Source organism: Lissotriton helveticus, chromosome 2_2 (assembly GCF_964261635.1).
Source record: "Lissotriton helveticus chromosome 2_2, aLisHel1.1, whole genome shotgun sequence".
NCBI lineage: Eukaryota > Metazoa > Chordata > Amphibia > Caudata > Salamandridae > Lissotriton > Lissotriton helveticus.
Window position 1 is genome coordinate 525141087 of NC_136060.1, and position 17204 is coordinate 525158290.

The 17204-nt window shown below is 48.0% G+C and overlaps 1 protein-coding gene across 2 annotated transcripts in view; it reads right to left on the reverse strand.

Moving 5' to 3' along the window:
* LOC144821623 (intraflagellar transport protein 57 homolog) overlaps nt 1-17204 on the reverse strand; it is a 99611-nt gene that overhangs the window by 18540 nt on the left and 63867 nt on the right. For both annotated transcript variants that reach the window (XM_078678862.1, XM_078678863.1), the window contains exon 9: nt 11184-11246. In XM_078678862.1, coding sequence (XP_078534988.1) covers nt 11184-11246 — 63 coding nt within the window. The remainder of the gene's footprint in view (nt 1-11183; nt 11247-17204) is intronic.

The window sequence follows — 17204 nt, forward strand, 5'->3', positions numbered from 1 at the left end:
TTGGCTATGCCAATGCTTGTTAACATTGCCCTATACTTTAGGCGGCAGCGAATGCTATATTAAAGTAGACCATTCACCAGGCCAGAAGCCCGCCCCCGCGAGCCTCTTAGAGTTGCATATTTCCACACCTCATTGGTTCCTGTTGAATTAACTCATCAGTGATGAGACATTGAATCATCCTCAAAAGTTCTAGCTGGTAGAATGCGATCAGCCTTCCTAGCGGGAGCATACTCTACCTGCCAACCAGAGCCTACGGCCGTCCTCTGATCGCCGGCAAACTACCATTTCCCAGAACACCTAATAAGTGTCTCGGCCAGACCAGTGCATGCGCTGGATCCGGCCGAGACCTTAAAATGTTATATATACAGCAAGCACTTATTTAAAGGTTAGTTTAAGTTAGGGAAAGGAAGTAACTAGGCCCCTAACTTTAGGACCACCTTCATTTTAATGAGAGCCACTAGATATACATGCTTTGCTTCCCCTACATCCACTTTACACCCACCGCTGGCATCAGTGCGGCCCTCCGTCGCACCACAGACCAAACTTTGCAGTCCCCGGGAGAATGTTTGTGAGTACCCATGCACTAGAGAAACAACACCCCTTTTGTTGCACACTTTAAAACAAAGGTATCTTTCAGTTGGATAGTATGAAGTAACTGTCCTGAAGCCACTTCCTTCTGCACCCTCCTTTCCTGATCACTGCTGGACAGACAGAGTATTGTACAAACAGCTCATGGCTCCAAGCTAAACATCCCGACAGTGCGCACATGGCGTCTGTCTGGCCTTTGGAGTGTTTACATTTCCTCCTTGTTTTGTCTGGTTCCGGTTTTGTGTACAAGGTTTAAATTTCAAATGGAACTAGAGATTTTCAAATAATTCCAGGTGAATTGTTAGTCAGTCAGTCAAAACACTTTATTCGATTATTTAAAATCATAAAAGACGGAAGACAAAATTACATATTTACAAATATTTCAAACATTCACTTCATATATATACAATAAATATAATAGAGTAAAAAAACAGTCAGTGTACAAATTCAAGAAATGGTATACTATTAATAGCGACAAATATTCACACAGGACATTCTAAGTTCATACAAAATTAATATTATTGGGTACCACTCTCTTAGTTTTTTTCTGCACAGCAGCCACCAAAAAGCTAGCAACACAGAACATGTCGCGAGTGCTACTTAATTTCTGTAAATACATAAGGGCTGGCCTTACTTGTAAAAAGCCTGCCTCTCTCAGAATTGGTAATAAAAATGTTCTTCGCATTTCGGAATAGAACTCGCAAAACATGATAAAGTGCATCGTGTCCTGTGTAGAAAAATGATCACAGTGACAGGGTTTACAGTTCTCTGGTTTGCCCCAACTCGGGAAATCGCCCAAAGTAAAGTGAATTAAATTATGGCGGAATCTGGTCATGAGCTGTCGATGAAAAGGACGTGTAACTATTTTCAGGTAAGGCTCAAGTGAGGGGGAAGTTAATAACAAATAGTTAGCTTTAACAGTTACTTTCTTAAGTTCCTGTTCCTCACGTTCCATACCCAACATAGTTAAGAAATGTATCTTTATCCAATTGACGTCCTCCCTTCTGATACATTCGGGGGTATTGTAGATCTCAGACCGCCCTAATTTTGTGAACATTGCTTTCACATATGCAAGCCAGGGAACCATATTAGCCTTATCCAGACATGTACAATCCACTAAGATCTGGTGATTCAGGGTAATTTCCTGATTTAACCAGGACTTAACCCAGCAGATCAAGGGGGCCACTTTCAACAGGTCTGTAACATAACCCAAACCTAACTCAGTATGTACTGAGAAGGTTGGGGTAGACTGGGGTAACACAAGGAGAGCCCTCAAAAACCTATTTTCCCCAATTTGTATCTTCTCCTGCAAAGTATAGCCCCATATGGAAGAACCATATGTGGCTATAGCAAGGCATTTGGATTTATAGATTTGCAGGAGTGCCTCAATAGGTTTTGCCCCCAACCGTTTGGCAAACCCCATAAGTGCAGAAGTGGATCTGGCTAAAGCTTTACTTTTAAGGTTCTGTTGCGGACCCCAGGACCCCCTTTCATCAAAGAGTACCCCTTGATATGTAAAAACTGGCACCCTAGATAATACGGCTTCCTTACAATAAAAAGTTTTTATCTTGCGATTCCTGCGGTGTTTCCCCACTACCATAACATGTAATTTCTTGGTGTTTACCTTTAAATCCAATGACTCCATAAAATCTCCGAAGGAGTCAAACAGTCTCTGTAGCCCAAGACCAGTCCTCGCTAACAGGACTGCATCATCCGCGTACATGAGAAACGGGATCACCGATTCCCTTATACGCGGAACATCCAATGTAGCACCCCCCAGGGACCCCTCCAGAGCATTGATATATAAGGTAAACAGGAGGGGTGCCAGAATACAACCATGTCTCACGCCCCTCCTGGAACTAAAGTGGCTTGTGAATCTACCTTCTTGTGTGACCCTAACTGTCGCTAACAAATCATTATGTATGTCGCTAATAAATCATTATGTGAATTGTTGTTTACTGATGTGAATGAGATGGGGGTGGAAGGAGTGAAAGACAGCACAGAATGACCACAATTGAGCATCGCAACAACAAGACGGCTTTCAGAGTACCACTCCAGGGTGGGACGAATGGTTGAGGGGTTTTCGGCGGTTCCAATAGACAAATATTAAAATGATTTCTGAAGCTCTTGAAACACTGCAGATATTGTTATGGTTATTGTTGTACCTGCACAGTAGGCCTGGCTGATGGGATGCTGCCGCAGAAAGCTTCAGAGGAAAGAGCCAGGTTACGCCTCTTTCATGATTCCGCACTAAAGTGCCACTGTAAAGCACTTCACTTCTCTGCGGTTCTGCTTGCGACTAATGAGGCGCCTCATTTGTTTGACCATAGATACCACACTTCCAGGGTCTTGGATACAGGGTAACTATTTGTAATGAGATGTGTGCGCTATGAGGTAATTTAGTTAACAAGCTAAATCAATTACACACACAAAATAAAATATCACTTCTAAATTACATCTGAAACGCCATTATCCATTACCTAGTTTTCATACATTTCCATCTTTAGTAATGTTTCAAGACAATACAAAATAAGTTGCATGCGTCTTTTTTTTATTGAAATAGAAGTTTTGGCTCTCTCTAGTGACGAATGAAAACAAAAGCTGAAATAGGCATTTTGCTATATAATGTATTTGGTCTACTTGTCAGACCCTAGTCTAGTGCACTGAGTGTGCCCAGGGAGTGTAAATCCAAATGCTGCTGGTGGGCCTGCAGCACTGGTTGCGCCACCCACAGAAGCAGCCTTGTAAAATGTGTCTAAGGTCTGCCATTGCAGAGCCTGTGTGCAGTCTGGTACTGTCACACTGACTGGGCAAGTGCACCCACTTGCCAGTCCCTAAACCTTCCCTTTACTTCATATCAGTCACCCCTATGGTAGGCCGAAGGGCAGGGTGCATTGTAAGTATAAGGTAGGACAAGCCCTGATGTGTGTGGCATGTCCTAATAGTGAATTACAGCCATTTTCGTTTTTCACTATTGCAAGGCTAACTGTTCTCCATAGGCCATAATGGGCTGTTAGATTATTACATGTTTATAATCCTAACTGTCTCAGAGAACATACTAGAAATTTGAGTTTAGTATGCCTTAACTCAGAATAATAAAATATATCTTTTAGTGACGTTGGTTTTAACATTCTGTGTTTGCAAATACCACTTTTAGAAAGTAGGTATTTGCTGGTCTAACCTTTCAAGCCTGCCTCTGCTAGGTTGTGTATTCCTTTGTCTGGTTTTGTGAGTTACAGGGCTGGGGGATTCCAAGAGACAGAATGAGTCAGCCCAGTGGTGAATAGAGAGATCTGCATCTAGATGGGAGGGAGGAGTTGCACCTGAACCTTGAATAGGGCTGTGCCTGCCTTCCACAATGCTGGCTCCACCTCCTGGGGAGCAGCTGATATCTCTGCCCTGCACACTGAAAGAAGAGAAGGAGTCCTGTCAACAAAGTGCTACGGGACTGTACTTGCCTTCCCCAATGCTGGCTCCACCTCCTGTGGGGTATCTGATGTTTTTGCCCTGCACTGTGAAAGGAAAGGAGAAGTCTGGTGAACAGAGTGCTTCAGAACTGGTTTGGACAAGGCAAAGGCCCCTCTCACCTCAGAGAACAAAGGATTTGGGGGTATAAATATTGGGACCCTGATCCAATGAAATTAGATCACTTTGGGCTACAAGAAGAAACCTTTACTGAGGAGATGAACCTGAAGAAACTGAGGAGAGACTATTCCCAAGCTGAAGTGCTGCTTGGGGGATTGGCCTGCAGTGGTTGCCTTACTGCCAAAGGAAGGAGAAAGGAACTTTGTGTACTTTGCTTTCAACGTTTGAAGGATCTGCAAGGGCTTGGAAAAGAGCTTACCTCCTGCTGAAGTCTCAGGGACAACAGACTTCTACCCCCAGCTCCCCAGAGTTCTTTTGGAAGTGCCTGCTGCTGTTTTGGGCCTTCTGAGGAAATGCGTGTCGCAAGGAGCTGGAAGCGCGACTCATCGGGAAGAAGCGCGTCACCGTTGCTGTGCCTGCCGGCGCAACTCCGAAGTAGGGTGTAGGCGCTGGTACTGTCGCACTGCACCGCATCGGAGAGAAGCGTGCCGCAACAAAGAGGAAACGTGTCGCAGTCGCTGCTGCCGTCGCAACTCCGAAGGAGGGTGTCGCCGCTGTAGCTGGAATGGTCGCACTGCACCGCAGAAAAAGCGCCTCGCATCCCCGAGAAGCGCACCCCCGTCGGACCTGCTGCCGTCCCATCGCGTGGATGTCGCCGCTGTAGTTGTCTCATCGTGCGGAAGCTTCAAGCATCATGGGAGAAGAGTATCGCCAGTGGAGCTGCTGCTGTAGCATCGCGGAACAAGGGTGTCGTGGCCCAGTCCGCGCATCGAACCAAGAACTTCTCGCATCCCCGGAGAAGCGTGCCGCATCTGGAAGATCTTTATTTCTTTGTACTTGAACTTTGCCGCATTTCCCTCGCTGCGACATTGCTTGTGGTGGAAGAGCAACGCAACCTAAGGTACATTGACGCAAAGTGTCTCATCTTAAGAACTGAACTAAACTAAGCTAAATCTACCATCTTAAATTAACAGTATTGTGTATTTTTGTCGTTTATGGTCTTGTGGTAACTATATAAAGTATACTTATTTTTTATATAAAAACCTTATCTGGTCTCCATTTGAAGTGTCACTGGGCTACTGTATGTGGTCACAAATGCTTTACACACTGCCTCTGAGATAAGCCTGTCTGATCGTGCCAAGCTACCAAGGGGGTGAGCAGGGGTTATTTTAGGAGTGTAATCCCCTTATCCTGATTAGAGGCGAGGGTCCCTGTTGGACCCGGTCCTTTGGGCAGGTTCACCCCGAGACTTTTTGCTTTTTCCTAGCCTGTTTCTGGAACCTGGGTTGGTGATTTTAGGCCTCTGCGCACTTTTTCACTGTGGCACAGTGTAAAGTGCGTGTGCTCTCTGTGTATGTGTGGTGAGTGACCTGCCCTCCCATAGGAATGAATGGGGAATATGTATGCCCATGGTAGTTACTGATGTGTGGGGAGTGCAGGGTCGAGTTTGATATGTGTGAACTCGTGAGAATGAATGCTGCGTAATGGTGTATGCAGCATGGTTGTGTCTAGTCTAGAAGCGCCACTTTTAGAAGTTGGCATATTTGTGTAGTGAGTCTGCTGGCACGTGATTGGCTGGTGAGCCTGGCCCAGGAGTGCCTGGGCCTGCTTGTGGATTGACTGTCTGGTCTGAGGGTGACAGGCGCTGCAGAACCCCCGGAGGAGGGGGTCGGAGTCAGCCCGTAGATGAAAGGGCACATCTGCTGCCAGGGAAGCGGGAGGAGATAGCGTCTGATGGTGCAGGGCTGTGTCTGCCTGGCCACCCTGCTGGCTCCCCCTCCTGCTGGCCCACTGTCACCTCTGACCTGAGGCTGACAGGAGAGGGAAACCAGAAACACCCAGAGCTCAGGGCCCGCTTACACAAAGACTTCAAGGACTTCAAAGACTTTTCTGTGTATAAGAAGGGGCTGTGTCCCCATCCAAAATGTTCTTGTTTCTGACTTGAATCTGCCAGGGGCGTGCTGCTGCTTGGGCTCAGGGGAATCCCTGAGTCCTGCCCAGCCCCTGGACTCCTGATGGACTTTCCTGGATTCCTGGACTCTTGGGGGACCCCTCTGCCTTGCTTGGGCTGATGGGGGGACTTGGCTTTGCCCCCCTGGGAAGCTCTGGGACCTTTGCAGCAGGGAGAAGCTGCATTTCCCTGCAGAGAGCGCTTTATTTTGACTTGAACCCTCTTTGCTGCCTGCTGGCGCTTGGGAGCGCTTGATTCGTATTTCTAGCGCCTGGAAGCGCTGTGGGTTTCCCTGAGCGCCTGGGAGTGCTCTGTCTGGCTGCTAGCGCTGGGAGCGCCGTGGAATGGCCGTGGGCGCTTAAGAGCGCTTTGTCTTGCAGAGGCCGGTGCCCACCCGGCATGACCAGCGCAACGAGGACATCCCGAGCGCTGGGAGCGCTTTATTTTAGGGCCGGTGCCCACCCGGCATTTGCCCGCAAATATCAGCCCCCGCCTGCCTGCCTAAGGAGAAGGGCCGCTGCGCTGCCCGCAGCGACCCGGAAGTGGTCAGCCGGCCGGCCAATCCCAGCGCGGCCGGCCGGAAGTGCCCGCCCCCGCAGCCCGGGGGAAGAAAGAAGAAGGCGGGGGAGAGATGGCGGCCAGTGCCGCCGGTGCGGGGCTCCCATTGCAGTGGGAGAGCCCCGCAGGCACCAGCCAGCCGTGAAGAGAGCGGAGGGGGCGCGGGGCACATTGTCGGTGCCCGCCCACGCCGCCGGTGAAGCTGCCCGAGAGAGGGAAGCCAGGATGTTTCCTTCCGGTCCCCCGTGAGGAGAGGGAGACCGGAGATGCCCGCCGCCGAGAGAAGGAGAGCGGCAGAGACCAGCTGAGCGTGCAGGCGGGGCCCCGTGGTGGAAGAGGAGCCCCGCGCTGCCCAGAAGAAGAGAGGAGAAACGCCGTCTGTTGCTGGGGCTCCCGTGTGCTGAGGGAGCCCCGGAGAGAGAGAGGAGGCTGGCGTCCCGCGTCGGAGTCCCGGTGAGTCTGGGCTGGGCCGGGTAGAATGGGACAGAGGAGAAGGGAGGGGCGCCGGGACACATTGTCGGTGTCCGCCCCCCCCCCACCCCCAGTGACGCGAGCTCGCGCTCCTAGGCAGTGTGAAGCCACGAGGGCTTCAAGGGCGGCCCCGGTTGGCAGTGGGTCGCCCCCACGTGTTTTGCGAGCCCAGAGAGGCTCAAGGGGCCTCATCTTGTGTTGCGAGCCCAGAGAGGCTCGTAGGGGCATAATTAACTTTGGTGCATCTAGGGCGGCCCCGGATGGCAGTGGGTCGCCCCAACGTTGGCTAGAGCCCACGAGGCTCCCCAAGGGCATTTGCAATTTAGAGCCCTGACAGGCTCCAACGTGGGGGCATCATTGTGCAGAGAGCCTGTGTGGCTCCAGCGTGGGCGCAGTTTGCGCCTGAGGGTCAGTGAGGACCCTGTCGCAGTATGAAGTTCCCAGCTGCCCAGCAATTAGTGGGCAGCTGCACCGTTTAGGTTTTGTGTGATTCCCAGGTGCCCAGCAAGTAGTGGGCACCTGCATCGTTTAGGCGCCCTGACATTGAGACTCAGGGCATCTTTGCCCCTACAAGGCCAGTTGGCCTAGGGACTGCCACAGGTGGTGGCTTATGTAAGGCTGTGCGCAATTGTATGGTTTTTATTCCTGCACCTCTGAATATCTTTAGACATCATGTGACTTTTGCGCTACTGTATTGTTGTGGTACCTCTGAATGTATTTTTATTGCATCATGTGCTTTCTTCTTAACACCGCTGAAAGTGTAGGTTCCTACATTATGTGTGTTTCTTTACTACTCCTCTGAATGTATATTTATGCATCACATGTAATGTGTTCTTTCTTAGACCCCTAAACGCTGTGTGATACTTAGGTGGTTTTCCTTTACTACTCCTCTGAAGGTGTTTCATACATCATGGGTAATGTGTTCTTTCTTAGACCCCTAAATGCTGTGTGATACTTAGGTGGTTGTTCTTTTTAGTACAGGTGGTCCTAGTGAGGTCCTGGTCCCTGGCGTGACATTCTCCTAAGGTGTTTAGGGTTGCGTAGGAGGTACTTACCTGTTCCCAGTAGTTACTGGATGTGATCTATAACTGTTACTTTGTGTTACAGTGACTTTATACACTTTTATTCTAAGTTCTATAAGTACTATTTCTATTTCTAAAAGTGCTGATTATGACAGTGGCCCATGTGGCCCTGTCTTGTAAATAATCCCTTGTGAATATTGCCGTGCCAGTTGGCACCATGTACATGTGTAATTTCTATCTGATGTGATTTTTACAGTACAAAAGTTATTTTAATATAACCTTGTGTGGAGTTCCTTTTGTGGTGTGCCTAGTATGTTATTGCTGTTGTGCGCTGGCGCAAATGCTTTACACATCGCCTCCGAGTTTAGCCTAGACTGCTCGTGCCAAGCTACCTAGAGGGTGAGCAGGGGTTATCTTGGCGTGTGACTTCCTTGCCCTGACTAGAATGGTGGTTTCTGCCTGGCTTTGGCGTCAGCCTTAGCATACCAGAAATAGCCGGTTCTAACAGTCCCTATTTGTCACAAGTACCTACCTGTGCCAACTAGAGAACCCCAAATCTAACAGCCGGTGAAAAAGCACTCAACTGGATGCATTGGCTCTTCTTGCGGACAGTGTGGGAAACTACAGGCCTGGGACCTCGCTTCCGGCAATGGATCTGGGCTAGCTATGCAGAACCAAATGCCCTAGTTTGTGTCAATAACATGCTATCTTCTGCGTTCCCTATTTCGATGGGGATCGAGATAGGGGTGCCCCCTTTCTCCACTCCTATTTGTACTCTACATGGAGCCGCTGGCAGAGCGTATTCAGGGACATCCACTCATTGAAGGACTGTGGATGGGTGGTCAAGCACATAAGACAGCATTATACGCGGATTATGTGCTGCTTACTATCACCAAACCACGCCAGTCATTGCCCCCATTGCTGGAGGAACTGGCAGCATTCGGGGAGGCATCCGGGTTCAAGATGAATGTCTTAGGGGTGCCACTGGTTCAGCTCGCCAAGGCCCAGGAGCTTTAGGTACAGGGGTGCCATTCGACGCCAGAGTCTTCTTACTTGAGCCGGTCGCGGTCAGGTGGAGCCTCTGAATTTACATTGCAGGCGTAGCCGTGGAGGTCAGGAGAGGTCAGCCAACGCTCGATTAGAGTTCAAGATTGCTGAGGAGACATCACTGGGCAGGGGAGCAAGTCAAACATTTGATCACAGGTTCTTCGAAGCTGGATACAGGCTAGTAAGGCTAGGGCCAAGGCTGTAGTTTTCAGGCTTCTCTGCAGAGATGTCTTATTTCTTCTAAGGGCATCGCAAATCTAGTGTTCAGGTCTGGGAAGCCACCTAAATACTAAATTTAGTGGTGCTTTAGGAGAGTAGCAGGTAGGGCCAATGGGCCTCTTACCTGGGGTGACTATACCCTCAATTAACCACTGTCCTGGGGTTGCAGGGGACTAGCACCGATTGGAGGGATCTCCCCATCTGAAAGATGTGCTTCACCTCGCCTCCCCCAGCATAGGGGTGGAGTTGGCAGAGCTGGGCACACCTCCTATTTTCTAGGTTTTGCCACCCAAAGTGGGGATGTAACAGGGCTGCCATCTGCTGCTAGCAGCAGAGACTGGGGGTCGCAATACAAAGGTGGCAGGCCTTTGAAGCTTCCCCTTTGAGCACTGGGGGAGGAAGTGCAACACATCTGGCCAGGATGTGCATTGTTTCTGTCCCCCGAGGGGTCCAGAAACATGTCTCTGTGTTGCAGGGTGCCTAAGACCAGTCAGTGACCACACCAGGGTCGGTACGTTTTCCAGAGGCACCGCTGAGTGCATGGTTTAATAATTACAAGGAGTCGCTTGATATCAAACGCTTCTGGTTTCAGGGAAGCCCCATAGGTGCTGGGGAGCTAGAGGTGTCAGGCTCCCAGCCCATGTACTCTCTATGGCTTCCCTGGCACCTGCCTTAGGACTAGTAAAGCCTGCTGGAGGGGTGACAGTGCTCGTTGGCATGGTGCACAGGCAGTGTGTCATGTCGACTTTGTTGTTTGGTCTGTACCAGGCCATGCATGCTGCAGTGGCAGTCTGCTTGGTCTAGATGAGGGGTCCCTAGGGGGCCCTCTTCAGTCCTAATGCCCTAGGTACCCATGTACCTTTTACTAGGGACTTACAGGGGGGCTGAAGGGCCACTTGTGGATCCGTTTTAGTGAAAGAACACTGGTACTGGAAACATGGACAGCAGGGACCCAGTACTCTACAGTCAAGGCTGCATCAAAAGCACGACAAAAGTGGCGGTACTGAAACAGACCCCATTTTCTCCAAGACACACACAGAGTTTTCTTCAGGATTTGAAGGTTTTCTCAATTTGGTTTCAGGCAACTGCAAAGCATTTGGAAAGGTAGATCATTTTTCCTGTTCTACTGACCTGTAAATATTTTTTCTTCTAAGTACTACAGCTGCTCCCGTTGTGTTCCTAGCGAGGCATGCAATCTGCATTTCGGTACCTGCATTTGTGGCCCATTTCATCTAGTTCTTGATTGTAACATTTGTTAATGATTTTAAGTTTAGGTCTTTATATTCCACATGGTCCCAATGTGTCAGTTGTGTTTGAAATATTGAGGTTGAGGGTAACCAGCAAGATATCTGGGACGTTCGGGTGTGGGGATTTAATTGATCATGTAAAAGCTCGCCTACCTTTACATTATTTCCATAATTGGTAAGGGTTTCTTTCTTCAGTCAAAACAAGGTGGCAAAGTTAGTACAAACGATTCGGTAGGTAAATGGTGATCAGAGAATGGCCAGTCCACAAATGTGATTACAATATTAAAGACTCTGATTTATTATTGTGTTAACGACAAATGCACGTGGTTAACTTGAACCAAAAATACCCCATCAGAAGCCACCTAATGTCAAGTACCCATTGAGACATACCAGTATTAACCATTCATGTAATTACACAAATGTTATAAACCCTTACAGGAATAAAATACTTCTACAAATAAAGAACATGGTGAAACAAATGAACACGATCATTACCTCTGAAAGCACTTTGGTCCTTTCTGTTACTCCTCCACTTCCATGTTGATACCTTTCTTTTGCCTGAAAGACAAGATAAGACTGTAATGAAAGCAAATTGTGAATCAATATTTCAACCAGTGGTCAACCTGTTTGTCTACATAGGATTTCATTTAGCAGTAAGGAAAACAACTTCTCAAAGTTACATCTGCAATCAGTAGTCTTTAAAACATTCATCCCTCGTTCTTGCTACAGGGCTCTGTTTATAAGAGCGAGCCTATGCCTCGAACTTGCCCAGCTGGCCCTAAACATGTAATACAAACGTTTAGACTCTTGTCCTCTCAATATTTGCATCAAATCTTACACCCAAAAATGACTATATGTGTAATATTCGGTTGGAAGTAGATGTTACTCTCCTAGCTAAATCCAATTGTTTACAAAATATATTTTAGCAAGTAAGCGAGGAAGGATTTGCAACCCAAACCTATATTAATTTAAGGGTCTCGCTTTTAGAAGCATTGAGAACATTCCTTGATAGTCTAACCGTACTGGATATTCTAGACGCCTGGTGTTTAAGGAACGGGCAGAGACATGTAAATAGTGGAGATTACTCTAAGCTTCTAGCATTAACTAAAGTCCAGGTGGTTGGGCCCAAGCTAAGCAAAGAGCACATCAGTGTTCTCAGTCACTACATCTGTCCATAATATTTAAAATGTAATTCCTCCCTGCTCTGTGACCGTTCACCCATATGGCAGTGACTTCCTTTAGAGGTTGAGCGTCACTGTAATGACAGCTTTATTTCAGGGGGTGAGGAAAGGTGGAATACATCTGTACCTCTTTCCTCCCTGTTCAGGAATACCAGACTCTGGATTTTAGGGTGAACTACAGTTTTATGCAGACAAGACATTGGTAAACATGCTTGTGTGTTTACTCTACACAAGCTACTGCATAAAGCATTGCTGTTGGATTGTCAACTTTGTAATGATCTGCAACTCGCCCGGTCAGGTGCACTGGAGCAGACAGTGATTTGCATTTGCATTGCCTAGAGCTCAAGGAAGGTGCGAAGGTATCTCATGTCGAGGTGTGTGGCATCTCATGTCGAGGTGTGTGGCATCTCATGTCGAGGTGTGTGGCATCTCATGTCGAGGTGTGTGGCATCTCATGTCGAGGTGTGTGGCATCTCATGTCGAGGTGTGTGGCATCTCATGTCGAGGTGTGTGGCATCTCATGTCGAGGTGTGTGGCATCTCATGTCGAGGTGTGTGGCATCTCATGTCGAGGTGTGTGGCATCTCATGTCGAGGTGTGTGGCATCTCATGTCGAGGTGTGTGGCATCTCATGTCGAGGTGTGTGGCATCTCATGTCGAGGTGTGTGGCATCTCATGTCGAGGTGTGTGGCATCTCATGTCGAGGTGTGTGGCATCTCATGTCGAGGTGTGTGGCATCTCATGTCGAGGTGTGTGGCATCTCATGTCGAGGTGTGTGGCATCGCATGTCGAGGTGTGTGGCATCGCATGTCGAGGTGTGTGGCATCTCATGTCGAGGTGTGTGGCATCTCATGTCGAGGTGTGTGGCATCTCATGTCGAGGTGTGTGGCATCTCATGTCGAGGTGTGTGGCATCTCATGTCGAGGTGTGTGGCATCTCATGTCGAGGTGTGTGGCATCTCATGTCGAGGTGTGTGGCATCTCATGTCGAGGTGTGTGGCATCTCATGTCGAGGTGTGTGGCATCTCATGTCGAGGTGTGTGGCATCTCATGTCGAGGTGTGTGGCATCTCATGTCGAGGTGTGTGGCATCTCATGTCGAGGTGTGTGGCATCTCATGTCGAGGTGTGTGGTATCTCATGTCGAGGTGTGTGGTATCTCATGTCGAGGTGTGTGGTATCTCATGTCGAGGTGTGTGGTATCTCATGTCGAGGTGTGTGGCATCTCATGTCGAGGTGTGTGGCATCTCATGTCGAGGTGTGTGGTATCTCATGTCGAGGTGTGTTTCCATCTGTTTCTTTTAGTCTTCTTTATATAATTGCCAAGTATTGATAAGGTGTAAACAGAAAAGTAGTAGAGTGAATAGACTCATACTGATAATTCATAATACTTCTGTTACGTATAATTTATTATACCTTACTTAATATACAATAGAAGTAGGAAACATTCACAAAGAGGTACAAGATGGGTACAAGGACAACAAAATACCTTGTGGACTTTCATCTACTAGCTTTCAGCAGGACTGTACGTCGAGGCCTCAGCGGGTTCACTATAGCCTTACATCCCACCGTAGCAGGCTATTACTGGTCATTAAAGGCCCGCTCCAGCGTTAAAGGCCAAAGTCAAAAACACAGGTGTTTTAATGTCTGTTACAGCTCAGCTATGGCGGGCTATAAGGCTATCCAAACATTCCACCACTAGAGGGCAGAATGTTCCAATAAATAATACAAAGGTCTCTTGGAGTGCAAGGGGGATGTAATCCCCTAGGGCTTCATGAGGCCTTTGTTCACAGCTACAGCTGTAAACAACAGACATTGGAATGTTGGAGCGCCGGGCTTTTACTGATCATTAGGAGCCGAGGCACTACATGGTCTTCAATAGAGAGCTCAACATTCCATTGTTCTAATTCACAATTAACCCCTGCCCAGAAACTGCACTGACGGAAAGCACAGGGTGAGCCGTTCCTTCGTATGCTCCTGCCTCCTCAATGTGTTCCCACTATAGTACACTGCATCCGTGGCATCTTTACAGCTCTCTGGGCAGAAGTGGGACAGTCACCTTCAATCAGGTTAATCTTCTGATTTCCCTGGCATCCAAGCGATTCACTTCCTCGTCCTCTGCGTACCAATATTACTCATGGTCAAAAAATATTAATTGCAGTTTAAGTCGGAGTTCTCTAAGCTTACAGCTAATTTCAACTATTTCTTGCAACTCCGTCTGTGTTGTACTGCATAAACAAGATCAGTGCACTAATGATTTGAAATTCGGCTTTTACCCTACAGCGTGGTCCTGCACTGGATATACAAAATTATTAGCAATGGCGCCCACCATTTCTTTTGACATTCTTCTTTACTTTACTTTTCTTCAGCCTGCTCTCCTCGTGTACCAGTTTAACTTCTATGCAACAATCTCTCCATTAATACATTTTTCCCATCTATATATTTTTCACACCTTTAACAGAACCTCACAATTTTGTTGCTGAAAGAACTCAGGTTGTACTTGCGGTAGACTGGATAAAATGGGAGGGGGCATTGCCTGCATCCATCGCTCCAGCCTCACATTGAAACAGGCTCCAAAGGTGCTGATGTCCTCCTGTGAGCACCGAGTCACAGAAATCTGGAACAATGGCAAGATTGTTTGTGTGTACCACACGATATATCATCCACCTGGTGACAATATGCTCTTCTTAGAGAAAATGATGGAGGCCATTTCCTCTTGCACTAACCTTCACACTAGAAGTATCTTCCTCGGGATTTTAACGTTCACTGGAAAAACACAAATGATTCCCTAGTATGGTCTTTTAAGGCTTTCCTCTCTGACCTCAACCTCATCCAGGCCTGCAATGGTCCCACCCACAATAAAGGCGCCACCCTGGACCTTATCATAGCTAGAGACACCATTCTTCTTCTTAATGACATACCTTGTGATTGGTCGGATCATCCCCAAATCTCCTTTCACATTTTTAAAAAAGTCCTGTTCAGACAACGTCAACCACTTAAAACCAAACAGCTGGTTCGTTATCTGAGAGCTCTCAACCTCAATAATCTAACTACACTAGCAAGAACTTGCTTCAGCTACCCCCTAACATGTATAACGTGGATGACCTTACGGATCACTACATCAATTCCATGTCAAGAATAGTTGACTATCGCTCCCATGCAAATCAAAAGGATTCCAACCAAACAATCCAAATCTTGGTTTAATGAATCCTTAAATGAGGAACGTCTCAAACTTAGGCTTTCTGAGAAACTCTGGAGAAACTCTCCGTCCACTACAAGCCTCAAGAAGATGAGGAGGATGAGAAGCGCTTACAATAAACACATTTGCAGTGCGAAATCAGATCACTTCAGGGTCCAGCTGGACAGCGAAAAATAGACCCAAGAAATGATTTTAAATCATCAAACAACAAGCCACTCATACCATGAATCACATTTCGGCACCCATGACCTCCTACCCATTGAGGAAGATTTCTCAGCCTACTTCTCGGAGAAGACAAGGAAAATTGAACTTGAACTGCAACTTGCCGCAACTAACCAGCAGTCCTTGAGTTCCTCCACAGTGGCTCTACCTAAGGCAGAGATTGCTTTTTCACACCCCATTGTAGGCTCTCCTAAAAACAACGCTTCTTGGAACTCCTCCTTGCTCCCGGATGACGCGAAGCTGGCACTCTCCCTGACGTCTCTAAAACCCTCTAACCACTTCAACGATCCTCTTCCTGCTAAACTTCTCAATTAAGCCATTCTCCCACTCCGGACCCGGATTATTCAAGAATCTCTCGTACAGGGGAGGATTCCTGACTGCCTCAAGATGGGGCAAGTCACTCCCATCCCTAAGAAGCCTAATGTTGGCTTAGCGGATCCCACTAACTTCCATCTGGTCACTAACATCATGACTTTAGCAAAATTACTAGAGACATACGTCTACACACAGCTCTGCAACAACATCGAAAAATGTCAGCTCCTTGACCTTTACCAGTATTATTTCAGAGCAGGGCACAGCGCTGAAACAGCTCTAACCCACATAGTTGATGACGCCTTGAGATCCCTTGATCAAAATGTCACCTGCCTTCTGATCCTGCTTGACTTGTCGTCAGTATTTGACACTATTAAACATGAAAACCACAGTGCTACTCTTCAACACAGGATGGGGTTATCGGTCCCTGTCCTAAATTGGTTTTCTTCTTTCTGACATAACCGTACCCAAAGAATCAAAGGTAACCAATCGCACAAGTTACTACTTGTGTAACGATATATCTGTAAGAGACATTAGTTAGTATTGGATTCCTTACCTTAGAATATCCCCAGGCGTCAGACTGGATCCAGAAATTTTTGCGTAGCAGTACCCTTGCGCGTCGGTAGGTCGTGATGACGTCGTCGGAGTACTTAGACACCGCCTCCGCGTGCTGACGTCAGTTCTTAGACACAGCTTTTCCGCGCCAGAAACGCAGAGCCATGTTAAAAACCAACACTGGTGCCATTGAAACTAGAGTCCTGAAAGGGGACAACCCTAACCCTAGATATTGGTTCGCAGAACGGGGAGGATGGGTGGGTCGGTAAGGAATCTAATACTAACTAATGTCTCTTACAGATATATCGTTACACAAGTAGTAACTTGTGCATCTGAAAGAGACACGTTAGTATTAGATTCCTTACCTTAGAATAGATACCCCAGCAATACCAACCCCGGTGGTGGGTCTGCGAACCAAAATCACACCAGAAAGTCCCGGAGGATGGAACGGCCGAAGAAGCCATCCCTCCGGATGTTGGACCGGGCCCTTACGGCAGGTCCACCCCTGAAGTTTTGCTTGTTAAATGTGACCTGGGGATGGTGATTCCCACTCTGAGTGCGTGTAGATGGGTGAGGACTGCCCTCCCATAGGAATGCATGGGGAATGTGTGTATCCCTGATAGTTCCTGTGCGTAGGGGGTACAGGCTCGAGTCTGGTATGTGTGGACTCGTGTGATTGAATGCTGCAAGATGATGTATGCGGCGTGTGTGTGTCTAGAAGAGAAGTGCCACTTCTAGACATGGGTGTGTGTGTGCAGTAGGTGTGCTGGCGCGTGATTGGCTGAAGCCGGCTGGGGAGCCTGGCTCCAGGAGTCTGTGTGGGTCTGCCCCGTGGTGAATGGAGAGATTAACATGTTGATGTGAGGGAGGGGCTGTGCCTGTATCCTGTATGGGGCTGGGCTTTCCCCCACAATGCTGGCTCCTCCCCCCTGGGGTGCGTCTGATGACCGGGCCTGCCTGATGAATGGAAAGGGTGGCTGGGGAAAACAAGATACTCCCAAAACCAGCTGCGACTGGTTTCTCCCCCACCCAGCACCTTGAGACAAAGAAA